Raw genomic sequence first — 27,495 nt, 5'->3', positions numbered from 1 at the left:
ATGTAGACACGGTGAAATAAAGAGAGTTATGCTACCACTTGAGTTTGTCCCTCTTTCAAGAGCTTAGAAAAAGGAATTAAAATGGTTTCATTTCATTCTGTTACAGGAGAAAACGCAGGACCCACACCCATGAACATCAATCCTCAGCAGACCCGTTTCCCTGATTTTCTTGACTGTCTTCCGGGAACAAATGTTGATCTAGGAACTTTGGAATCTGAAGATCTGATCCCTCTCTTCAATGATGTTGAGTCTGCTCTGAACAAAAGCGAGCCCTTTCTAACCTGGCTGTAATCAATACCATTGTAGCTTGGATGCAGCCGTGACCTGACATTTCCTGGGCCTCTTGGAAAACACGATGGAGCAGAGCAAGTCTGCAGGTGTGCTGCTTTCTGCCTCCATGACGCATGCTCCCTCCTTTCCTTGTGGCCAGTTTAATCATTGCCTGGATTTGATTGACAGTAACTTAAGTTCAACCCAAATAAACATTCTAGTTTCATTTTCTGCAAGCCTGCATTCCTGTGATGGCTTAAGCAGAATTGTTTCTGCAGAATTAATTATGCAGAATTGCTTCTCCGCTTTTCTCTCTGCTGCCCCATGACTAAGCTTTATGGGTGTTAGTTGAAATTTATACATCAATTAATTATAAACCATGAAGAGCTGACCACAGGCAGTGACAGGCGGCTCGGTCCAGGAAATGTACACAAAATTAGACCTGATTTACAGTTTCAAAAACTGTATTGATGATCTTAGTACCAGATGCTTTAAAAAATATTTAACTTGAGCTTTAAAAATCATTGTACGGATAGTAAAATTCTGCTGTTTGGAATACAATGTAGTATTGAATCCGTGCTAGTTCTGGTAGTTCTTCTTTGTATTTACAAAGGCGCATGCAGTCCCATTGCAGTTTCTCCTTCTTCATTTTACTGCACAGCATCTAAATAACTAATCCTTTCAGCAGGAGAGTAACGGCAGCATTAGTCACAGTTCCTACTCTAAGATCTTATGAAAGAAACCCGTTTGGTACTCATTATGAACATTTATTAGACAGAAGTTTTGAAAATTACAAGTTGGATTTTTTTTTTTAATTGCAGCTTAGACCTTGATGTTTATTTTGTCAAGCACTATCATTTCGTAGCTGATGACAGAGGGCAGCCGAATGTTTTTGATAAATCAGTGGCAACTGAATTTTTGCCTTTTGAAACTATCCTAAAAACATCAGGACAACATAGCTTTCAACCTGATGGCACACACAGTAAACTGTTGCTTTTTTAAATGCTGAAGTCTTTGGTCGGTTTTGCTTCTTTCAAGATTTGAGGTATTTAAAATCATTTTATCTATGAAACTGTTTGAAGGATGAAGCAGATCTCTGACTGACATGTAAAAATATGCCCCCTGAGGGTGTATGGTGGAGACATGTTTCTGAAGTCATTACAGTTGATTCCTAAGTATATTATCCTAACCCTGTTTGCTACAGTTGGTATAAAAAGGCCTGAAATATGTACTCAATACCTCTTATGTAACCAAAACCATTTTTTATTAGCTTTTAAGGACTGAGAGGGAGCATCGGGTTCACCGGGCGTGCACTCTGCCTGCATTGCCAATGAAGTCCTCAACTGTTTAATATTTTGACATTATTTATAATCTATGAATTTAATATCTCTTTTGGAAAGACATTAATACTGCAGGTCTCTGAGAGGAACCTTCCCATTCCCAAGGGGCTGATTTGCTGGGGATCTTTCATGGGATCCTTTTCAATCTACCAGGATCTAGACGAGCAGAATTCATCTTATCTTGTTGGAAAGAAGGCAAGTGTAAAGGTCAGAGATGAAGTAGAAAAGCAGTGGAATAGAGTGGAAAGGATGCCAGGTGTGAAATGGAAATAGACAAGCCAGAGTACCCCCAAAGCAAGACGAGCAGGAGGTCTGGAAAGTGCCCCAAGGAACAAAGCAACGATTTCCTCCTACAACCTTTGTACCCAAAGATTCTGTTGTGGAAGGAAAGCAGGCTTCGGTGCACTTTATGTGGGAGAAGGAGGAGCAGGACTGGTGTTGCCCAGTCCGTGCCAATATTAGGTATGTAGGCGGACAAGAACATACACCTACGGTTGTTTCCAACACAATGAAGTAACTTTTTTTTTTTTTTTTTTTTCCTGAAGGACCCATGGTTTCTGTTCCTCTGACTCCTTCTCTCTTCCTCGAAGTGCTCTGAGAGAGATGGGGGTAGATGTTTCTGTTGCTACTAAATTGAAGGGAGCACTACTTCTTTTTCTCTCGTGTTAGTAATAATTGCAAAAAAGCTTTGTGCGTTCTTTCTAAGAAAAAGCAAAAAAACAAACAAAAAAATTTATAACCCCACCAAAACAAGGGACCTAATAAAACTGAGCAGTGTTACTGTATTTTTAAAAAAATATTTTTGTAGACTCATTTTCAGGTTATTAAACATAAAAGAAACAGATATCCCTCTTTTTTTAAAGTAGTTAAAACATCGATGATTTTTATTGTCAGTTTTTAGACGTAATTTCCTAGTAAGCTTGTGGCATTAGAAAAATAGATTAATTTTTTTTAGTGAAATTAGTTGGAACATTTATTAATGAACATAACAAATATTTTTCCAGAGTTAAATATGGACCTTGACTATGTGTTTACTAATAATAAATGAAGCCAGATAGAATTTTTTTTTTTAAGGTCATAAAATATGGCCTTTGTTAAAGAACACTAAAGCTAGAAATCTAAAGTAAGAACAACTTTTTAAAGGCTATTTCCTATTATTGTTTAAGTGTTTAAAGCCCTGCAGAATTCATGATAAGGTGCTATTTATACTATATTTCTTATTATAAAACAACTGCCAGAATATCTTGTCTTTTTAGTCCTAAGTCAATCAATAGATGTCAACATTTTATCTAATAATTTTGCAGAGAAAAGGCATATTAAAAATTGAAATAAAAAATAATTTCAGAGTTCTTTCTTTTAAGATGTTGTATTTAGGATATGAAATGCCATTTCTTTCATGGACTATACAACACAGCGTAAAACATTTAGTCTCCTGGGGGTACTGCTGACTCCAGCGTGGGAGAAAAGCGCTCTGTGGAGGAAGGTGATCTGGATTGAGAGAATGCAACATTCATGAACAATAAAAGCTGTTAAAAGGAAATTGTAGATTAACTTAATTGGGAAAATAGGTGATTGACAGAGACTGTTTCCCTAACACACTACATCATTTATGTGTTAGTACTTTAATTTAAAAAAAAAAATTTCTACTTTTTGTAGTATGACATATGTGTGTTTATTTTTAATTTAGATTGCTATGCATACAGAAAGTATGCAGAAAAATCAGTCAGATCAAACCAATTTACCTGGAGTTTGGTACTGGTTTTTACTTCTCTGATTCTGTATAAGAAAAATAAATACAATTGAATTTCCACTTGGAGCCTTTATCTTGTCGTTATTTGTGTGTGTTCCTTTCACTAAGGGCTTTGGGTGGTACTGAGGAAAGGCTTATGTAACATTCTGGCAGACAAACAAAGAAAGAAAATTTTGTAGGCAAACATTTTTTTTGGTTCAAATGCCTTCAATATTCTAAATATCCACAGAATTCTGATTTCCATTGTATTTGAATTTACTCCCTGAGACTTTACATATATATAAAAAAATCACATTGTCGGTTCAACACCCTCACAGATTTGACAGAGACATCACAACCACAAAGAGCTAGAAATGCATAGGAATTTACATCCTTCAAGAGGCCCTTTGGCCAATCACAGGTAGGCATGTAACTTCCATTCCAGAGTGAGTCCTCTGTTGGGATCATGCAGAAACTACCTTCTGTGGGATTTTGCCTGAAAGCACACTGGCTATTTTCTCCCCTTTCTGGTGCTGTTTCCCTGACTCTCTTACCAGTTTCTCCTATAAACAACCACTTCCTTGATAAATCCTTCCTTAAACAATGCTCTCTTAGTAAGTCACTTGTACATGATTACTTGTATCTGTTCTGGAAACCAGACCTAAGATAGCATCCAGAACATACAACACACTCTTGCAAATCAATAAGAAAAACAAGCAATTCAGGAGTTCCCGTCATGGCTCAGCAGTTATCGAATCTGACTAGCATCCATGAGGACTCAGGTTCAATCCTTGGTCTCCCTCTGTGGGTTAGGGACCATGATGTAACTGTGACGTAGGTCGCAGGCACGGCTTGGATCCCACCACATTGCTATGGCTGTGGTGTAGGTTGGAGGCTACAGTTCCAATTAGACCCCTAGCCTGAGAACCTCTATATGTTGCAGCTGCAGCCCTAAAAAGACAAAAAAAAAAAAAAAAAAAAAAAATGCAATCCAGTTGAAATACAGTGTAAGGAGTAAGGATATAAATTGAAATATTTTGCAGTGGGAAACTGGATGCCAAATAATTTCCCAACCTCATTACTCATCAGGAAAATGGAAATTAGTTAGTAATGACATAACATTTCACTTCTATCAAATGGCAAAATAAGAAAGGCTGATAATACCAAGTGTTGGCTAGGATGTGGGGAAGTGGGAGAGCAATACACTGCTGGTGGCAGTGTAAATTGATAAAGGCAATTTGTAACTTCCATGAGGCTGGCAACTTGATCTATTTTGTTCACCACTATATCCTCAGTCCTTAGGGCAACGCCCAAAACATAGTAGATACTAAATAGTAAATATTTGTTGACTGAATTAATATTTTGGCACGCTGTGTTCCCCTAGGAAGCAAGTAGTTTCAAAGGGAACATACAGAGAAGAGTGGTTGCAAAATAGGGGGAAAAGAACTTCCTAGACAATTTAATTGATTAAACAAATCTGTCAGACCCAGGCAATGGAGTGACAGCATTGTACCAACCACATTTTTCATCTAGTTGATCAATCTATTTGATAAGTCAGTCTGACAGGCATTGCAGCCAAACCAGCTGAGATCTGGGACTTGTACAATTACAGTGTATTCAATTTTTTTTTCTTTTTACAATCTACTAAATATTCATATATGGGTGTTTCCCATGAAAAACTGTAGCCACTATATTTTAAGTTTTTCCCTGGGGCACTCTAAAAAAAATTATGACTAAATATTGTGTGGACATCAAAGTTTCTGGATATATAGTTTACTTGACTTCTAATGAGAGCCTATGTGAAAGTATTGTGTTAGGTTAAAATCTGGAGAAGCTATGATACCCGCCTTGCTGTCCAGAATAGTTAAATGTATGTAATATATCAAAATGAATACACTATAAAGATCAGATGCATTATGTCATATGAGGAAGACTTTTTGAATGAGATTCTGGTCCCTGGCATGAAATGGGTCTATGGATTCTGGATTTATTCCAGGGATGTCTCAGAAGTTCTGGTACATTCAGGTTCTCAGAGCAGAATTCCTTAAAATGTTCTCCAAAATGTTCCCAATGTTAAAGATTCACCAAAACAATTAACCAATGCATTTTTATTTTTGCATCATCTCTGAAGCCTTCAGGAAACTGACCAAAGCTTGAGGTGCTGTTCACAGAGAGATGTTCATACACATATGTTACACTCAATTCCAGTTGACGCATGGCTTTGTTGAAGCCCTTCCATTGACCTTAGACTCTGCAACTCTTCCCTATAGGCTGTCTTTTGAAATAGGTCCCTTGTAACTTAAAAGTTGATAAAGCATTAAATGGTCATTAGCAGAGATCTATAAGTCGTGTTTAGAAATATTAATTTGTAGATGGTCACAGATAGACATCACAGAGTTTTATATATTCTAAATGGATTTTTTTTATAGGTCATTGTCATATTATTAATTGAACAAAAGGATGTAAGCCTCATATGTTTGCAGTTTGAGGATCAAGAGTTGGGTGACCATTTTTTTCTGATTTGCCTGGGCTAGAGGTCTTCCCCACAAGACTCAGGACTTTCAGTGTTAAATTTGGGAAAGTGCCAGCAAACTGGAAAAAGTTGAAAAGCAAGCATCATGTACTCATTGGCAAGACAGACTACATAATTTGTGGGACCCAATGCAAAATGGAAATATGGCTCTTCACCCAGATTTATTAAGATTTTCAAGATGAGGAGTTCCCATTGTGGCTTAGTGGGTTAAGAACCTTACATATGTTTGTGAGAATGCAGGTTCTATCTCTTGTCTCACTTAGTGGGTTAAGGATCTGGCATTGCCACAAGCTGCGACTTAAGTCACAGATAAGGCTTGGATCTGGCATTGCTGTGGCTGTGATATAGGCCTCAGCTACAGCTCTGATTTGACCCCTAGCCCAGGAACTTCCATATGCCACAGGTGCAGCCCTAAAAAGAAAAAAGGGAGTTCTCACTGTGGCATATCAGGATGGGTGGTGTCCTCTGGAGCACTGAGATGCAGGTTCAATCCCCCACCTGGCATAGTGGGTTAAGGATGTGACGTTGCTGGCTCACATATGATCCCTGGCCTAGGAACTCCATATGCCACAGGGTGGCCAAAAAATAAATAAATAAATAAAAATACAGGAATGAAGTATTTCTCAGTCCTTTCTCTAGAGGAGCTTACAGTTTATTAAACAGCTTTACAGTTTAATCAGGGCCATATATTACAGGACAGAAGGGAATGGGAGCTAAGAGTGGGGAAAGAAGAAGAGGAGTGAACAGTCTCAAATAGGCTGTGGTGTCAAGGAATTTCCTAGGCATTTCAGGTAAAGGAAACAGCATATATGAAATCACGAATTTTGAAAGAGGAGTGGTGAAAAGGTCCACATCCCTGGTGGGAGAGTACAGGAAGGCGATGAGGCAGGAGGTGAGGCCAAATAAAGGAGATGCAGAATAGTCCTTAAAGTGGTTTGTATGCTTTGTTCCAGAATTGGAGTTTAATCCAATCAATGAAAACCACAGGAAGATTTCCAAAGGTAGAGTGGTTTGAGAAAAACAGGCAAAGGGAGTTTGCATTTTGGCTCAGTGGTGATGAACAACTAGTATTCATGAGGACAGGAGTTCCATCCTTGGCCTCGATAAGTGGATCTGGTGTTGCCATGAGCTGTGGAATAGGTTTCAGACTCAGCTCCAGCTCGGATCTGACGTTGCTGTGGCTATGGTGTAGGCCAGCAGCTGCAGCTGTGCTTCAGTCCCTAGCTGGGAACTTCTATATGTGGCAGGTGTGGCCCGAAAAAGAAAGAAGAAAGAAAGAAAGAAAGAAAGAGAGAGAGAGAGAGAGAGAGAGAGAGAGAGAGAGAGAGAGAGAGAGAGAGAGAGAGAAAGAAAGAAAGAAAGAAAGAAAGAAAGAAAGAAAGAAAGAAAGAAAGAAAGAAAGAAAAGAAAGAAAGAAAGAAAAGAAAAGAAAAGAATGACAGATAGGAACTCCCACTGTTGTTCAGTGGGTTCAGGATCTGGCATTGGTGCATCTGTGGCATAGGTTGCAGCTCTGGCTGAGATTTGATAGCTGGCCCAGGAACTTCTATATGTTGCAGGTGCGACATATCTGCAAAAAGAAACGAGGGATATAATTGTAATTTTCAGAAATCCACTTAACCTTTCTGGTCTCATTCCTTTTCTCTCTCTCTCTCTCTCTCTCTCTTTTTTTTTAAATTGAGGTACAGTGGATGTACAATGTTATATACATTCCAGGTGTACAACATAGGAAATTACAAGTTTGAAAATTTTTTCTCCATTTATATCTATTATAAAATATTGGCTATATTCCTTGTAATATATAATATATCCTTGTAGCTTATTTCTTTTATATATAGTAGTATATACTAGGTCTCATTTCTTATTCTTCTTATCTATAAAACTTTCTCATGGCACCAAAACTTTCCCATTCTATAATCTCCCCGTGTTTGAATAGATTTTCTATATTCAGGAGATTGATGGATTTGTGTCAGGTACACAAAGACACACTCTTTTTCTTACTTTTGAGAGTCCAATAGTTATAGCAGCTGGAAGATGGGAAACATATTTTACCTATGGCTCTAATCCCCATACATAGCACAGTTTCAGCAAGCATGTTCACAGTGCCCAACCAGAGGGCCTGATTTTTCCACTGTGAGGATTAGGGACTATTTCCAGAAAAAGATTCCTCTCAAATATCTTACCTGGATAAGGATGAGGTGATTAATTCGGCTATAAATGGAGAAAATTAATTTATATAATTAGTAGGGATTAATAGTCATTAAATCCTCACACTCTAGAAAGTGAATTGTTTATGGAATTAGCATAGAATAAAATAAGAGTTTCAGAGAATGAGAACAAGGGAAAGATGAATTGGGAAATGTGATTCTGGCACATGCCATGCAGCGTTGCAGGTCCTGGAGAAGGTGGCTGTGTGAGTTGAGAAAGGGTATGTGTGGGCAGTCTCCGTTACAAATTTGCCCTGGGCTTCGTTCCTATAACCAGTTAAGAAGTTCAGTGCCAGGCAGCTATTAATTAACATTGTGGCCTTAGTCAAGCTTCTTACGCTACTTACTTAGCTTTTGGAACTGCAGTGTCTTTACATGTAAACTGGCTATTATCCTAAAAAAGGGAGTTACAATGAGTGGCGAAGATCAAGAGAAGTAACTTATGAAGAACACTCAATAATTCCAAAGGTGATGAATACATGTTCATTTCCTTCTTCTTTTTTTTGTTGTTGTTTTTGCTTTATCGGACTTTACCCATTGCATAGAGATGTTCCCATGCTAGGGGTTGAAGCAGAACCACAGCTGCCAGCCTACGCCAGAGCCACAGCAACGCCAGATCTGCCAGATCCGAGACGAGTCTGCAACCTACACCACAGCTCAGGGCAATGCCAGATCCTTAACCCACTGATTGAGGCCAGGGATTGAACCCGCAACCTCATGGCACCTAGTCAGATTTGTTTCTGCTGCACCACTACAGGAACTCCTCATTTCCTTCTTTTTTTGGCGAGCTTTTTTCTCTCTTCTTCCCAGGCCACATTTTTCTCTATAGCACTTAACACCATCTGATAGTCTGATGTCATTGTCCCCCCCCATTAACCTGTCAGTGCTATGAGAGCAGGAATTTTTGTTTAGCGTCTAGCACCTTGAACAATGACTAGCACACTGTTCAAAAGTATTTTCAAAATAGCTGTTGAATGAATGAATATGTTTATGGGAGCTTGTCTTTCATGCTGCAACCCTTCCTGTGGACCGTCTTTGACTGGACCAACGCCACTGTTGATTGACTTGTTTGCTTCTACTTCTATGTCTTGAATTAAAGAGGCTTTTGGAAAATGCTCAACAGGGAGATTTTAGAGAAAAATTGGATTCTTTAGAAAGATGACCAAACCTACCCCCTTAGAAACTATCTGCTGCATGATCTGCTGGGCCAAGTTGCTGTCTGAGGGCCCCAGATGGCTTTGTTATGGTGTGGTGACCAGTGCCTGGGAAGGCTGGGGAAGGAGTGGGACATCACAGGAGGGGAAACAGAAGGAAATGCAGAATACTGATAGTTTTGTTACTTTCTTTGCCCTCACCTACATATCCCTTGCCAGGAAGATCTACAGCTTTTGAGTGACAACAAAGTTATTTTTAAGTACATAGGAAAAAAAAAAAAAAAGGAAAAAATGAGGCATTCTGAGAGCAAGGGTCATAATGGAGTCAATGGAAAACTGCCTCAGATTGTCTGCAGCTGTCAGTGTAAAATGTGGATTTCCCTGACTTCCTGCATCTGAATGAGGCCAAGGGCTGGGAATCTGCATTTATTTAGTGTGATTCTGGCACACCCTCAAGTGTGAGGACCACCACATGTGATGAATAGTCTCCAAACTTTTTTATCATGGAGGCCCAACATACGTATGTATGTTGGTCTACTTATTTCTCTCTATATACATAGACGGCTATCCTAATGTATCTTATATATCATAAAACAGTTCACAAAAACAGAAATTTTGAAAGATTGAAAAAGACATATACATTAAATTTTACACGTGGACTTCCTATGCCACATTTTGGATGAGAGGATACAGATAATTCATGCTGATGAAATGTTGTTTAGCTGATCTGCAGGCTGATTGTGAGGGCACAACCTTCATTGTCTGAAGTTTATGGCCTTGGCATCAATAGGCATGAGGCAGCATGTCTATCTGTAAAGGTTTTATTTCGGCTTCCAAAGAGTCACTGGGAATTCTCTCTCCTCTCTCTTTTCCCGTCACTCCAAAATTCACATTTGGTCCTGGGGAAAACTGTCATGTGTACCCTCTTCCTCAAACTGATGCCCTGAGGGCAACTTCTGGGTGGGAAACCAAGTGTGGACTGTTGGGTATGTTGGCATCGTAGAGCCTGGCAATGCCCAGGTACTTACATACCACACACACACACACCCCTCTGGGACTACGTCAAGAATGAACAACTTGCAAAAATCATCTGTTATGAAACCCTGCCTACAAAAATCTTTAAATTCTTGTCAAAAAAAAAAAAAAGCTTTAAATTATTGATTAGATTCTAAATTTGGCTTTTAACCTTCTGAGGTCATAGGTCTCTGAGAATCTAATGAAATCTATCAACTTTTTCCCCAGGATGGGGGAAAACAATTTCTCATCCCATTTTAGAGGGTGTGAAAGTTTCTGGAGTTCTCAACATGTGGATTCTGAGCCAGAAGCATCAGCATTTTCTGGGAACTTACTAGAAGTGCTCCACCCTCAAAGCCTACTGAATCAGAAACTTTTGGGTGGGAATAAACCCTCCAGGTATTTTTGGTGACTATTCAAGTTTGAAAACACCCCAGAGCAGTGGTTCTCAAATCTACCTTCTTATTAGAATCACCTGATGAGTCAGGGAAAAATAAATAAATAAATAAATAAATAAAGGCACTGATGCCTGGATTAAGATCTCCTTTAATTAAATCATATCTCTGGAGGTAGGGCCTGAACATTGGAATTTTTAAAAGCTCTTCAAAGGAGCTAAGCCCTGTGGACCCAGATTTTAATAACCCTGGAATTCCCATTATGGCTCAGCGGTAACGAACCCAACTAGTAACCATGAGGATGAGGGTTTGATTCCTGGCCTTGTTCAGTGGGTTAAGGATCTGGCGTTGCCACGAGCTGTGGTATAGGTTATAGACATGGCTCAGATCCCATGTTGCTGTGGCGTTGGATCTGGTGTTGCTATGGCTGTGGCTCTGATTCGACTTCTAGTCTGGGAATTCCCATATGCTACAGGTACAGCCCTGAAAAAAAAAAGATTTTAACAACTCAGGCTATTTCTGACAATCCCAAACTAGGGCAGTCTATCTCCTCCTCCTAGAGAGGAACTTTGAACAGCTTGACTCATCCCTCGCATCTATAGGAAGAAACTGATGCCCAGAGGAGGGAGACTGAGGAGCTTCCCTAAGCCCACACAGTTACTGAATGACTCAGGAGCACCCAAATCTCCATCTTTCCTTTCCCAGGAGGGGACCTCATACTCCTGAGGAAACCTGGGCAATGAAGATGCCCATGTTTAGGAGTCGCCAACACCTCGGTATTTTCAGAAGCAGATCACTGACCTTAGTGCCCAGCAGGTTTCCTCTTTGGCTCACTGTCTGCGGTGCCTGCTGCCCATTTCCACTGAACTCAGTCTGTGGCACTTTCTTGAGAATGAGCTTAACCTATGCCTAGCCAGTGGGAAGCATCAGAGCTGTAAGGCCCAGGTAGGGTTGGTGGGGAGGGGCTGTCTTCGGGTTGACACTTGAGGTGCCCAAAAGGAGAACCTGGTGGGGATCAGAGGGAAGGCTCAGGCTTGGAGCCAGGTGTCCTGAGGTTACTGCCAGCTCTGCCACCAACTGGCCCTGTGGCCTTGGGCCTCTTGCTCCACCTCTTCATGCCTCAGTTTCCTCATCTCTCGCTTAATGGTGATAATAGCACAACCACTGGAGTTCTGGTTGCTTCCCCTCATTCAGGTGGGTCTTTGGCCTTGTGTAAGGGGTTCAGTAGAGTGCTGACGCAGAGGGGAAACCCCCTGAACAACTGAAGTTAAAGCCTGGAGCAATGATGCGCAGAGTCAGAAATAAAATACAGTTACAGAAAATATGGGTGTAACTTGTATACTCCCAGATCTGTGTACTAAGATCACTCTGGGCCCTTGTTCATTTTGTAACACAGATGCCCACATCCTACTTTTTTTGGCTACTCATTTTTGAAATCATCCTACAGTTTATTTCAGGGCAAGGGGCACTGCCTCACTCAGTCTGAGGATATAAGAGAAAAAGAAATGGGCCCTGGGCATCTTCACCAACCCTACACATTTATTGATTGCCTACTACATGCTAGGTTCCCTGTTAGGAACTGGGGATGTAGACATGAATCAGGTACTGCCCTTGCCTCAAAGAATTTGTAGTCCAAAGTGGAGAGATATGTCATGTACTCAAGAAAGCAACACAACGTTGGTAACCCCCATGAAAGAATTTTCTGGGAGGAAGTGGCCAAGAAAACAGAGTAGGAAGAGCCTGAGCTCATTGCCTCCTCTGGGCACACCAAAATTGCAACTATTTACGGAGCAACTATTTATGAGAATGACTTGAAGATGAGCAGAAAACATTTTCCATAGCTAAAGACATAGAAAAGGAGTCACACCAAGGTGGGTAGGATGGGCAGAGACAGTCTGGTCAGGTCCCACACCTCATAGCTGGTGATCCCGAAATGGGAGGAGTATCACAATCATGAGGTCCTATTCAAGGAGCCGGGGGTCTGATCCCACACTGGGCTCCTCAGCCCAGGGATCTTGTACTGGAAGATGAGCTCCTAGAATGTCTGGCTTTATGTTTGGGAGAACTGAGGATTTAGAGGGAGAAATTTTTTTTTCCATATTTTTGGCTGTTCCTGGGGTATGCAGAAATGGCCAGGGATAGAAGCTGTGCCACAGCAGCAATGCAACCTGAGCCACAGCAGTGACAACACTGGATCCTTAACCTCTATGCCACCTGGGAACTCCGAGACTACACATTTTTTTTTCTTTTTTAGGGCTGTGCCTGTGGCATATGGGAGTTCCCAGGTTAGGGGGTGAATCAGAGCTATAGCTGTCGGCCTATGCCACAACCACAGTAACTTGGGATCCAGGTTGGTCTGCAACTGACACCACAGCTCATGGCAACAGCGGATCCTTAACCCACTGAGCGAGGCCAGGGATTGAACCCACATCCTCATGGATCCTAGTCAGTATCGTTAACTGCTGAGCCACAAAGGGAACTCCCTGAGGCTCCACCCTTAGCAAAAATCTCACTTGCTCTGAGACCCAGTGCAGAGGTAGCAGCCCTAAAAGAGCCTGAATAACACTCACTTGCTGATCTTAGAGAGTGTCGTGGAGAGTCAGCAGGCAATGGAGACTCCCCCTGGGGATGGGGATGGTAGTCATTTTGGGGAGCTTATTCTGTTTCAGTAACAGCAGCACTGGTAAATATCATTTTGGAATACTCCGTCTATTAACACCAGGACCTGGTAGAATTAACATTGTTAAAATGCCCATACTATCCAAAGCAATTTATAGATATAATGCAATCCCTAACAAAATACCCATGACATTTTTCACAGAACTGGAACAAATAATCCTAAAATTTATATGGAACTACAAAAGACCTCGAATAGCCAAAGCAACCTTGAGGGAAAATAAAGCAAAACTGGGGGTATAAGGCTCCTTGGCTTCAGACTATACTAAAAATCTGCAGTAATCAAAACAATATGGCACTGGAACAATAACAGACACATAGATCCATGAAACAGAATAGAGAACTCAGAAATAAACCCATGTACTTATGGTCAATTAATCTAAGACAGAGGAGGCAAGAATATACAATGGGGAAAGATAATCTCTTCAATAAATGGTGCTGAGGAAACTGGACAGCTATATGTAAAAGAATAAAATTAGAACATTTTCTCCTACCACATACAAAAATAAACTAAAAATGGATTAAAAACCTATATGTAAGACTGGCAACCACAAAGCTCCTAGAAGAAAACATAGGCAGAGCGCTCTTTGACATAAATCATAGGAATGATTGTTTGGATCTGTCTCTTCAGGCAAAGGGAACAAAAGCAATAATATTATAATAACTTTGTGTGGGGACATATGGTTACTATACTTATTGTGATTATTTCATAATGTATGTAAATGTTGAATCACTGTGTGGTACACTTGAAAGTAGCATAATATTATATAGCAAATATATTTTATTAAAAAATAAATTTTCTGGACAGTCTGATGACCAACCTTGAGAGGTGTACCTGCGTGTGTGTGTGTGTGTGTGTGTGTGTGTGTGTGTGTGTGTAGGAAAAGGTACCAAGGGAGAGCATTCATCTTTACTGTTTATTTCATCTCTTCTTTTTAAGTCTTCTTATCCAAAGTAAGCTATTTTCCCTAATTTTATAATTAGATCTGAAAACTTTTGTGTGAAAAATGTGTCAAAGGCTTGTTTTAGGTCTTATTCTATAAAATAATGAGACTAGATTTGATGATCACTCACATTCCTTCATTCCTAAAGCTCTGAATCAATGAAAACCCCTAAAAAAGGAATTGATATACCTTCCCCACATTCTTATTTCCTCATCAAAGAACTTTGGTAGGTGAATCTGTCCTAATGCCCTGACAACTCTGAGCCTCTGGAATATTCATTATCTGTGTTACCTTCAAGATTTAGCATGTACGATGTTGATTGATATTAATCAGTAGAGTGTGAGCTAGCAACAGACTGTCGGTGGGTCTGACTCATTGTCATCCTTGGTGCCTGCCAGTTTGTGGTCTAAGTCAGTGGTTGTTCAAAGTGGGTGGATTTTTAGCATCACCTGGTGAGCTTTAAAAACTACATAATGGAAAAAAAAGCAGGCTTTCCTGCCTCATGCCTAGAGACAGTAGGTCTAGGCTGGGGCTCAAGAATCCTAACTTTAGAGTAATACCAAGCTGTTTCTAGTGTCAGTGGTGTTTGAGAAACAATGAATTGAAACGTTTTATTTAAGTGTGTGTGTGTGTGTTGGGATTCATTGTTCCCTGGACAAGACCTTAATTGCCTGTCTGCCTGCCTTTCTTCCTTCCGCCTAGCAAGTACCTGATGTGATCTCTGACCTCAGAGTTCACATTATAGTGAGGGCAAAATCACAGCATGTAACTCTTTGAGTCTTCTGTGCCTGGTCCCTGGTGATTAGTAATTGCCTTATTGGTGACTGAGAAACCCAGCTTTTTTTTTTTTTTTTTGGTCTTTTTGCCTTTTCTAGGGCTGCACCTGTGGCATATGGAGGTTCTCAGGCTAGGGGTCCAATTGGAGCTGCAGCTGCCGGCCTACACCACAGCCACAGCAACGCTAGATCCTTAACCCACTGAGCGAGGCTGGGGATCGAACCTGCAACCTCAAGGATCCTAGTCGGATTTGTTAACCACTGAGCCACTATGGGAACTCCCTGAGAAATCCAGTTTTTACTGTGCCTAACTACACAGGGCAGCCCATCTGCTTGGCAGGTAGAGAAGTTAGACTCCTGTTTGTAACACCCTCTGAGATCCTCTTTGTTATGCATCAGTCATTTGGGCAATCCCACAGGCTCTTTGTTTCACCCTTGGAGGACTTCAACATTTTTTGGATGACTGATTGCCCATCAACAGTCTTTGTACAGAAGGGGGAACTGAGACTTAGAAAGTGACATTCCCAGGACCCCTAAGCTGATATGTGGGTAGTTGGTGCTTGAACTCAAATCAACAGATGGATTTGACTCTATTAGTGACTGACTCATGCAACAAAAGGTAATGTCTTAATGTAACACATAGATTTGATAATACCAGTTACCATAATCCTGGGCCATAGGCTGACAAAATTGTTACCCAAATCAACTTTTAAAAAACATAGTTTTTTTGTTTGATCAAAGGAAGTATTTATGGAAAAGATGGAAAGAAACTGTTATTCATTCAATCTTTTGCCCCTCCCCCCAAACACACAATCTTTATTATATTACCTCTGAATTCTGATTTTAATTTAATATACATAAGGAAAACCTAGCAAATGATGGCAGGCCTCAAAGACTAGTAACAAGTAATTCAAACATGTTAGCCCAAAAGACAACAAATAAAAATTATTTATGATACATCAGTCATTCTTTTTTTTCCCATAAATCTTTAAAATAAAAACTGGTCTTAGCTTCTCATTTTATTTTTAATGTGCATTCCTCATGTGACTTCTGTAAAACTTCCAAAGATATTAACAACTCAATATACAAAGAAGCAGTAAGGCAGTACTTGTGACTTTATACAGTTTTCACTCTTAAAGAAAAAATGATGGAGTATTTGCTTTGAACCCGCTCTTCAATTCTAAAAGGAAGCTAATTTGTAAGACTCATAAATATTACTTAAGTGGTGAAAACTATTTTTTTTTCTAATTTGAAACTAGCATAAAATTATAACTTGAGCTCAGCTGGTTGGAAAGAAGGACTAACTCTGGCCTCCCTAAGCTTTGTCAGTTGGGAAGCAGATAGGAATTAGTAACCTCAGGAGGGGAAAAGCATTGAATGTATCTTCTCACACGCCATCAAGTTAGAGCAGCTCATCAGAGAGGTTCAGACTGGTCCATCTCCCTAGAAGATAGGAAAAGGTGATGAGTTATGACATCATTTTATTTTTTCTTTCTTTTCCCCCTCTCCATCCCTCCTTTTTTTTTTTTTTTTTGAATGGCTGAGACTATGGCACATGGAAGTTCACAGGCCAGGAACTGAATCTGAACCACAGCTGCGAGATACACTGCAACTGCAGCAATGCCAGATCCTTTAACTCACTGAGGCAGGCTGGGGATTGAACCTGCAGCTCCACAGAGACCCGAGCTCCTGCTCGGATTTTTAACCCATTGCAGAACAGCGGGAACTCTCCCATTAGCCCTCTTCTTCCTAATTACTCCTGTCCATTATTGGTTACCTACTGAAAGTTTTCTATACTTTTCCTATTTTGTTTCAGAGCTTTCATCTATCACTTGCCTATGTTTATAGGCGTGGAAGCTTCATTTTCTGTTATTTAAAGAAAAAACTATTTTATTGTTTTACAGGTTGTGTTACTTTCCGGTGTACAGCAAAATGATCAGTTGTATATATAAAACGCACACACATATTCTTTTCCAGATTCTTTTCCATTATGGTTTATCACAGGATATTGAACATAGTTTCTGGTGTGCTATACAGTAGGACCTTGTTGTTTATCCACCCCACATATAATAGTTTGCATCTACTAATCCCCAGATCGAAATCCATCCCTCTCCCACTCTGCCCCACCTCCCTTGGCAACTACAAGTCTGTTCTCTATGTCTATCCATCATTTATTATTAAAATTAGTTTTGAGGAGTTCCCGTCGTGGCGCAGTGGTTAACGAATCTAAGAACCGTGAGGTTGCGGGTTCAATCCCTGCCCTTGTTCAGCGGGTTAAGGATCTGGCGTTGCCGTAAGCTGTGGTGTAGGTTGCAGACGCGGCTTGGATCCCAAGTTGCTGTGGCTCTGGTGTAGGCCAGTGGCTACAGCTCCGATTCGACCCCTAGCCTGGGAACCTCCATATGCCACAGGTGTGGCCCCAGAAAAGACAAAAAGACAAAAATAAATAAATAAATAAATAAATAAATAAAATAAAATTAGTTTTGATAAGTGGCACAGAGGGCTCAAGTAATGTATATAAAGCCACAGTTAATAAGGAGAGAAGCCAGGACTTAATAAAGAACCCTAGGGAAGTTGAGCCCAGAGACTGTGCTCTTTTCCTTGAAGCTATGCTGCCTCACTGATTTCCAGGCTATTTCGTTATTTACTAACAAGCAGTACAATGTACTGAGCCTTCTATCTGTTGCCATGGATGCATATTGAACACCCCAAGTTAGACCCTCACTCAGCAACCTTAGGAAGTAGGTTTAATAACCACATTTTACAGACAAAGAAGCAGTTGAGGGCAACTGACTTGAGCAAAGACTGCACAGCTGGCACCCAACCCAGATCTTAACAGCTTGTATTTTGAGGTCTGTTTCCATCTATTACCTCACGTAAAGGCTGTGCCAGGCCAGGAACCTCTCAATAAATACTTTCTGTCTGAATGGATGAGGGTTGATCTGCATACTCTCTGTGGAAGTTTGGCAAGAGGCACTTGGGGGGACCAAGACGGAGAAGCCAGGCAGCTAGCTTGGCTCACTCAGCGAGTGAGTGACAGGCAGGAGCCCAGATTCCACCGCGTCCTCCAGCTGGAGGGACGCTGACCAGCTGCCTGCAAGAAAGGCAACCTCAGCAGACTGTTTTTTTTTTCTTCTTCCCCCATGCAGCTCTTATGTGCACTGAAATATTTAGCATTGAGGTTCATGATATCTGCAAATTACTTTTCTAATGGTTCAGAGAGTGAGCACGTAGTAGTATGTAGATCCAGGCGAAAACACACAGGAGTTCATTGTATTGTTTTAAAATTTTTACATAAATTTGAAATTATCCAAATAAAAAGAGAAGGAAGAAAGGAAGGAAGGGAGTGAGGAAGAGGATTTTGGTGATATATGGTCTTCCTCTGTGATTCTCTGGTGCCAGCTATGCTGATAGCTGTGACGTTCATGTACTATTTTTCGACTGTCAAGTGATTAGTTCACTAAAATTGCTAAAATATGATGTCTAAACAGATAACACTCACTGGAAAGAGTCAGCTAACTGCACCTATGGACATGTTGTTTTAAATTTTTAATTAAAAATTTTTATACAATTAAAAAAGTAAAAATAAAAATTTTTATACAATTTTAAAGGTTCCTTTCCATTTAAAGTTATTACAAAACATAGGCTACATTCTCCATGTTGTACAATAATACCTCCTTGAGCCCACCTTCCACCCAATAGTTTGTACCTACCACCCCTGACCCCTATTGCCTGCCTCCCCCAGTAATACACTGGTTTGCTCTCTATATCTGTGACTCTGCTTCTTTTTTGGAATATTCACTAGTTTGTTGTATTTTTTAGATTCTACATAGAACAGATATCCCTTTCTCTGTCTGACTTATTTCACTTATAGCATAATGACCTATGAGTATGTTTTAATTAATTAATTAATTTACTTACTTATTTTTGTCTTTTTTGCCTTTTTAGGGCTACACCCGCAGCACATGGAGGTTCCGAGGCTAGGGGTCCAATCAGAGCTGTAGCTGCTGGCCTATGCCACCGCCACAGAAGCACCAGATCCGAGCCGCCCCACAGAAGCACCAGATCCGAGCCGCATCTGCGACTTACACCACAGCTCAAGGCAATGCTGGATTCTTAACCCATTCAGTGAGGCCAGGGATTGAACCTGTGTCCTCACGGATACTAGTTGGATTCGTTATCACTGAGACACGATGGGAACTCCCTCTTGCTCTTTTCAAATAACACTATCTCAAGAATTTTCAGTGTTACTACAATGTCAGAAAAAATCCTTTTAAGGTAGGGGGAATGAAAAAAATTAAAAAGAAACTCTGGGGAGTTCCCGTCTTGGTGCAGTGGAAACAAATCTGACTGTGAACCATGAGGTTGCGGGTTGGATCCCTGGCCTCGCTCATGGGTTAAAGCTCTGAGCTGTGGTGTAGGTCGCAGACGCGGCTCAGATCCCAAGTTGCTGTGGCTGTTGAGTAGACTGGCGGCAACGGCTCCAATTGGACCCCTAGTTTCGGAACCTCCATATGCTGCGGGTGTGGCTCTAAAAAGAAAAAAGACCAAAAAAAAAAAAAAAAAAAAAGAAGGAACTCTGGGAGGATATATGAGAAATTACACAACTCCCCCAGTTTTAGAACTGAAGGAATTAGGTGGAGGAAAGGTAAGATTTTCCAAAAGAAATTCTAACAAGGAATTTGACATGTTGACCTATACACATGTAATCCTTGTTGGAATTACTTGTATCATTTAAAATTTTGGTATAATATTGTATTCGGTAGATAGACTTATTTACATAATCCCCCAATTACGGAACTCAAGACTTGTTAATTTTTTTCCTCATACATCAATCTGTGTTTGTTTGTTTTTTTTTTTCTGCACCCACACATGTAGAAGTTCCTGGCAGGGATTGAACCCATGCCAGAACTGTAACCAGAACCAAAGCAGGAACAACACCAGATCCTTAACCCACTGAGACACCAGGGAAGTCTCAATCTGTATTTTAAGATAACTTTATGTGTATGAATATTTGCCTAATCTGGTTTGTTCAGTAGTTGAAATAATAATCACCCTGCCTTACTGTCCATAGGTTTACTTTTCATATTGTTGATAATTTACAGTCATATTGGGAGAGTAAGTCTCCATTGCTTTTCTTTTATTTTTCTCACTTAAGAACTATTTCTCTATTCTACATCTTTTCCAGGGAAAAGGAAATACCCTTCCATATATACTGGACAACTTTAACTCACTGTCTAGATCTATTTAGGAAATACAGCATTTGGGGAACAGACCACAATTCCTGACAATATGTGCCTATAACAGATGCCCACTTCCTGGGGACCTTTTTTGGCCTCCCCACAGCATATGGAAGTTCCCAGGCCAAGGATCAGATCCCAGCTGCAGTCACAGCCTATGCTGCAGCTGCGGTAACACTGGATCCTTAAACCACTGTGCTGGCCGGGGATTGAACCTGCATCCCAGTGTTGCAAGGACACTGCCCAATCCCTTACTGGGATTTTGATGTAAACATTTATAATAAACTTTTATATGTATATGGAGTCCTTTGCCCTAAGACTGTAGTCAACTGGGTGGGAGACTGAAAACCTTGGTCAGCTTCAACCTGGGGTGTTAGTGTCACAGAGACCACAACTTTTGGGTTCTGACAACACAGCATCTCTGTTTCCCTTGGCTAAGGGGCTCCCTGGACCTTCCAGCCAAGCTCTGGTTTTCGGCAGCCGCCACCCCTCTGCCCCTCATCTCCATTAGTGTGGGTGGCCTGATCTGGCCTCCTGCCTGCTGAGAAGAAAGGACGAAAACCCCAGCTTACCCTGCAGCAGCCACAACACTGGCAGTCTCCACACAGGGTCCCCAGAAGGCCATTGATCACCTGGATGGCACAGATAAGCATCTGGACCCCTCCTGTGATCAGCAGGATGGAGAAGAGGGTCAGATTCCAGGGAACCACGTTGTCCGGCTTTTGGCAGTTGCTCCATAAATCCCGGTTACTGAGGTAATCCCTGTTGGGGACATGGGGGAGAAAGGAGTCACTGGTAAAAAGCACATAATACCCTAGGCTAGAAAGTCACCATAACAATTTTTCTTTTTCAGTACTCTATCCAAGACATAGCTCTATAAGGGAAACAAAACAAAACAAAACACAATAACACTTTTAAAACCAATTCCTAACAATTTTATTGAGTATATACTATGTGCCAGGCCATGTTCTGAACATTTTACACATATTCCCTTGTTTATTTCCCATAAAAATTTTCAGGTTCTTTTCTACAATTTCATAAATGAGGTCATTGAGGCACAGAGAGGCTAAGTGACTTACCCCTCGCTCACACAGCTACTGAGTGACAGAGAGATTTTTTCGTGTGAGTTGACCAGGAAGATGGGTACATTTAATATCTATGAAGAGACCACGAAAATGAAGATTCTTGAGCGTCAGAATCTCACAAATGTTCAGTCTTTCTCCTACTCTCATCATCAGGGACTATTCGGACCTCTCACAAATTATCTGTCAAGTCTAGTGGCCACTGAAGCCATGAAGAGTACAGTCCTGTCATATAGTTAAAGGGAAGAGCTTGACACTTTTAAGGCCTGTTTCTAGCCCAACAGTGAATTTGACAGCTATATTTCTGTTAACATGTAAGGATTCCACTTGCAAAGGTTTAATTAATTAAAAGGAAAAAATAATTTGTTGCTTTCATACACATTACATAAAAACTTTGAAATAGGAGAAATGGTCATATATTTATAAAATACATGCGTTAGGAACCCACTGTGATATCAAAGGCATTGTCCCTCGAAGGAGAAATGTGAAGTATGTTATCTTTAAGACAAAAATGAGGGTAAAGAGGGTAAAACTTCAGCATTATTATAATTTCTTTTCACATTCTTTTTTTTTTTTTTTTTTTTTTTTTGTCTTTTTGCCATTACTTGAGCCGCTCCGGCGGCATATGGAGGTTCCCAGGCTAGGGGTCCAATCAGAGCTGTAGCCACCAGCCTACACCAGTGCCACAGCAACGCGGGATCCAAGCTGCATCTGCGACTTACACCACAGCTCATGGCAACCCCAGATCATTAACCCACTGAGCAAGGGCAGGGATTGAACCCGCAACTCATGGTTCCTAGTCGGATTGTTAACCACTGCGCCACGACGGGAACTCTTTTTTTTTTTTTTTTTTTTTTTTTTTTCACATTCTTAGAGCTGCAAATTGGCCTTTCTCTCTTCCTTTATGCATCTTCTCTCCTTTCAAGGCCTCAATGGAAACGCTCCACCTGGCTACTAAATTAACATCTACCTTATTGTTTTCAGATCTCTTCAACAATCTGATTATTTCTCCAGTGCATCAGTACACACATAATTTAAACACATTCTGTATTAAGATTTTGAAAAACCTTTGAAATGATGAAAGATGCCCCAGAGTTTAACAGAGCAGAAGGGATAAAGAGAACTTGCTCTTGATTTAAAAATAAAGCGCTGTTTACTGTGCTGATTCACCTTCCTATGAGAACAGAGGTTCTAGCAGTTCACTGGCTGTGTGACTTGTGTATCTGTAAAATGGGAATAACAATATCTATCAAATCATAGGGTTAAATTAGGATTAAATTAAAATGAGGATTAAATGAATTAACACCGGTAAAGTACTTAGAACAGAGCCTGGCATATACTAAGTGTTCAAGAAACCCCTAGTATTATTATTACTTTATTTAATCTGAGTAGTCTGCTCTAAAGGAGAAGGACTAGTATTTTGAATTCAGATAGACCTGAGTATGAATCCAAGCATTCTTCTTACTGGCTGTGAATTACAGGTCACCTACCCACGCCTTGTACCCCACCTCCAAGCCTCTGCATCAGTTTCTTCATCTGTAAAATGGGCTGAGAACAACCTCACAATTGTGAGAATTCACTGAGGTAATATAATATACCTTATGTATTGCTGTATGAGACTTCTCTTCAATATGCTTTTTTTGGTTTGTTTGTTTCATTTTTGTTTTCTTGTTTTCTGTTTTTTTCTCTTTAGGGCCACACTCTCGGCATATGGAGGTTCCCAGGCTAGGGGTCGAATTGGAGCTGCAGCCATTGGCCTAAGTCACAGCCACAGCAACGTGGGATCCGAGCCACGTTTCCAACCTACACCACAGCTCACAGCAGCACCAGATCCTTAACCCACTGAGTGAGGCCAGGGATCAAACCCATGACCTCATGGTTCCTAGTCGGATTTTTACCCACTGAGCCATGACAGAACTCCCAATATGCATTATTTTTCAGACATTCATCTTTCTCTTCTGCCTTTTTCCACGTATTGTTTCCTATTTTAAAATTTTTTAAATTTGATGATTAATAGAGGTTATGAAGATAATATTTTCTGGGCACATTTTATAAAGAAAATATTCCAAGATGAAGTTTTTGGCAGTCCTGAGTTGATTCCTGCTAAAGAGTTTGTCCGGCGGTGGGACAACAGCACCCCCTGGTGGTGAGATTGACAAACCTCTCATGGGGGAGCTTGCAAGCAAAGATTGAGTTTGGGTGGAGAAATCCTCTCAGCCTCACTCCTGCTGTTGCTTCACCTCTTACAAACTACCACGGATAGCCACTCCACAGACCCTTCTTCTTTCACCTCAAACTCTCAAGTCCTGAGAGTATCAGATCTTGCCAATGACTGCTGTGTCCAACTCTCCAATCCTAGGGGAGAGGAGGCCCTAACTTTTCATGGATCTAGTGGCAAACCGTGTTTCCACATTCCGTGAAGCAAGGAGAGCTGAGGCAGTTTAACCCACTGAAACCCATCATTGCGAAGGGCCGTCCCACCTGAGCTGCAGTAATTCCATCAACCTCAGAGTAGAATGCCATGGATTTCATACCACTCACTTCTTGCCAGCAACTAAGACCTCTGAGGGAAGAACAGGGGAGCCGAAGTGCTTTGCCTGGATAATCCCATGCCACCTGCTCCTCCCAGACAGATGCCCTGATGCTCCTCCTGCCCTTGGCTGGCCTTGGGACCCCTTCTGTGTTTCTCTGTCCTCTGATAAAGGACCAGACCCCTCAGCTGTCCTTATGTGTCCATTTGTCAGTCCTCTCTTCATGACTATATACCCCCAAGAATAGAGACCATGTCCCCTATCTCTGTCTCCAGTTTCAGTACAGGGAGAGTTCAATAAATGAGTAGATCTCAGGTACAGGGTCCTGCCCACATTCCTGGTGCTGGGCTAGCTATGTTATGCCATCTCTCTCTTTCTCTTTTGTCTTTTTAGGGTTGCACCTGAGGCATATGGAAGTTCCCAGGCTAGGGTTCAAATCGGAGCTGCAGCTGCCAGCCTATGCCACAGCCGCAGCAACTTGGGATCCAAGCTGCATCTGCTACCCACACCACAGCTCACAGTAACACCGGATCCTTAACCCACTGAGCAAGGCCAGGAATTGAACCCATGTCCTCATAGATACTAGTCGGGTTCGTTTACTGCTGAGTCACGACGGGAACTCCTGTCATCCTTCTCAATCCTTCAAGGAGGTGCCTTTTTCCTAGAACAATGCCTGGCATAGAGGAGCTCCCAGGAAACAGTCATTGAATGAATGAACATATACATACACAGATTAAGAAGTTGAGGGGGGAAAGGCAATATAAGGGTAGGGAATTAAAAGGCACAAACTAAGAGTTCCCATTGTGGCTCAGAAAGTTAAAGACCCATCATTGTCTCTGTGAGGATGCAGATTTGATCCCTGGTCTTGCTCAGTAGGTTGAGGATCCAACGTTGCTGCAAGCTGCGGTTTAGGTCACAAATGTGGCTTGGATCCAGCGTTGCTGTGGCTGTGGTGTAGGCTGAAGCTACAACCCCAATGTGACCCCTAGCCTAGGAATTTCCATATGCTGCAGATGTGGCCATAAAGGGGGGGGGGCACAAACTATTATGTATAAAAAAAGCTACAGGGTATATTGTATAACCTGGGGAATATAGCCAATATTTTATAAAACTGTAGATGGAGTATAACCTTTAAACATTGTGAACCACTATATTGTACACCTGTAACTTATATAACATTGTACATCAACTATACTTCAATTACAAAAAACATACTGCTTAAAAAAAGACATTAAGTAGTCAGAAAGTGTAAAAAAAGTTGCGGCTAAGAAATGCAAGTACCTGGATTTGATTTTCCTTCTGTCTGACTCCAAAGCCAATCCTCTTAATCATTACACTTCCTCTATTTGACTAATTTCATCCCTTCAAAATAATTAAAATAGGATTTATTTGTGAAGTTTGATTTGTACAATACATCTTTAACAGTATGTCAATCAAGGTTTCCTGATATCATAATAAAGAGATTATTCTCTTTTGAGCCTTCAGGCAACTGTTTGGAAAAGATTAAGATTAATCACAAACTTATTATAAAATCACATTTTAGAAAATTCTAATGCATCGTAATTAATTCCATTTACAGTATATGCTCTATTCATAAAAACGAATAATAAGATTGAATGTTTAGCAAGCAGTACTTGTGCCAAGTGCTTTATGCACATTATGCTAGTTCATTCTTGCCTGAACCTGTGAGGAAGATCTTGCCATCACCCCATTTCACAGGGAAAGAGCTGAGAGGGGACTGCATCACCCAAGATCACATTGCTGGTATGTGGCGGAGGTGGGACTGAACCCTAAGTCTAGTCGGGCCAAAGGCAAAGCCAGATCTTAACATCTCCAGGGTTTTTCTGCTTCATGATTGCACGTTAGGACAAAGCCCATTTCCCCCTCTCCACATGGTTTTCAGCTGAGGGAGTGTGTTCACAGCAGCGTATGGGGGTTCCTTGTGCTAAAAAGTAATTACTGAAGAGCGGCTGCTGATAGTCTTAACTGAAAGCCCAGGCACAACATTGAATTGTATCAGTTCTGTGCTTGGTGAGAGAGCACTCTTCTTCCCCCCTGAACTCCTTCCCCAGGGAGCAGGCAGTATTGTGCTTGGCCATGTCCTTGTTGCTCCCCCACTGCTGACTGTCCTTGTCCTTGCCTCCTGTATTCCCTCCCACAGCTGTCCCCATGCTCTATGCAAGCTGCTTCCCTTTCAGCAGCTCAGGGTCAGGGGAGAGGTGGCCAATTGTCTCAGAAAGGAAGGCCTGGATGGGAGGAGGTCCTACTTCAAAGGAAACTAAGAGGGCGGATCTCAAAATGCCCTAGGTTTCTTTTTTCTTCTAGGTTGCTTCTTTAGTATGCTTCTTTTTCCTAGGACAGAAAAAGTTACCTGCTTTTGTCACTTTAACATGATGGTCAACAAACATTTCTAAGGAAACAGCACTAAAATCTATGGCCTTGAAGAGCCCTGAATTTTGTGCCCCAAGCTGGAAAGAGCCCTCCTGATAACCTTCTATCTTTCCTCACACCTAATCCTGATGATTCCATCTCAGACAGTCTCTGAAATTTCTCTCCTTTTTTGATCCCCAGTTCCATACCTTGGGGATGCTCAAGATCTTATCTGGACAAGTACTCCAACCTCCTACTTTGCTCCCTCTTTCAGTTACTGAACCTTCTTGTCATTCTCCATGTCACTACTATCAGGATCATCCTAAAACTCCCGAGTGGTCATGGCTTGTCCTGCTTGAAATCCTCTGCTGTTCCCGGATGACCTGAAGGTCTTCCTTCTTCTTAATCATCTCCATCCTATGGGGTCCCTCGGCTCTTCCTCCCCAAATTAACCCTGAGCTTCCAGCCATACAATGAACTGACATACTCTGAGCTCAGGGGACCTTTTCCAGGTTGCCTCAGGATTTGCTCTTCTCTCTGCCTCTGCTTCCCTTCCTCCCTGGAAGGCAAGCTTCTGTGCAACTTCCAAAACCAGCCCACGTCACCTCCTCTGAGAAGTTTTCCTTGCATACTTCCATTTCACCCTTTTGGTAAGTGAGGATCTGTTCCGTGTCGTCACCCTAACTTAACATGTATTCACTGGGGCAGGGCCCAGGTCTGTCCTTCTGTGCTCCATGTTTGGCACAGGCTTCAGCACAATGTAAGGTACTGTAAGGTGCTTCTTTTTTTTTTTAATTCTTCTACTAATTTCTAGCTGCGGAGCCCCAGGCAAATTAACCTTTTGAACTATATTGTTCTACTCTAGGGACAAGAAATCTCCTGAGATTTATTAGGAGGATTAAGTGAAATAATGAAAGCAAAAACACTCAGGCTTTAAACATTAGAAGGAGGAGGAGGAAAAAATGAGGAGGAGGAGGAGATGCTGCCTCTGACACTTGGTGATAAGGGAAGCTGTTTTAAGTCCTTCCCTTTGGGCTCCTACAAATGATCATTCCTTTATACCCACTAGATAGCTGTCTATGTGTGTTACACCTGCTGCTACAAAAATAACTCCTGTGATGTTTACACACTAGGATCAATGGATAAGAAGAATCCACAGAATGGGACCCAATTAAACTTAAAAGTTTTTGCACACCAAAGGAAACCATGGTGTGCAAAATGAAAAGACAACCCA

The 27,495-nt window shown here is 41.2% G+C and overlaps 2 protein-coding genes across 2 annotated transcripts in view; one reads left to right on the top strand and one right to left on the bottom strand.

Moving 5' to 3' along the window:
• The window catches only part of WWTR1 (WW domain containing transcription regulator 1), a 147,299-nt gene extending 143,879 nt beyond the window's left edge, over nt 1-3,420 (top strand). The window contains exon 7 of the mRNA XM_084990057.1: nt 107-3,420. Coding sequence (XP_084846183.1) covers nt 107-291 — 185 coding nt within the window. The 3' untranslated portion in view covers nt 292-3,420. The remainder of the gene's footprint in view (nt 1-106) is intronic.
• Nucleotides 3,421-15,853: 12,433 nt separating this feature from the next.
• Nucleotides 15,854-27,495, bottom strand: part of TM4SF4 (transmembrane 4 L six family member 4) — a 29,123-nt gene continuing 17,481 nt past the window's right edge. The window contains exons 4-5 of the mRNA XM_003132480.6: nt 20,851-21,040; nt 15,854-16,481 (exon numbers count right to left, since the gene is read on the bottom strand). Coding sequence (XP_003132528.2) covers nt 16,464-16,481; nt 20,851-21,040 — 208 coding nt within the window. The 3' untranslated portion in view covers nt 15,854-16,463. The remainder of the gene's footprint in view (nt 16,482-20,850; nt 21,041-27,495) is intronic.

Source organism: Sus scrofa, chromosome 13 (genome assembly GCF_054392235.1).
Source record: "Sus scrofa isolate SSC_HxYL_T2T_F1_AM1 chromosome 13, Sscrofa_HxYL_maternal_Yorkshire_Landrace_v2.0, whole genome shotgun sequence".
NCBI lineage: Eukaryota > Metazoa > Chordata > Mammalia > Artiodactyla > Suidae > Sus > Sus scrofa.
Note: the sequence above shows the minus strand (reverse complement) of the source record. Positions and strands in the feature narration are given on the sequence as shown.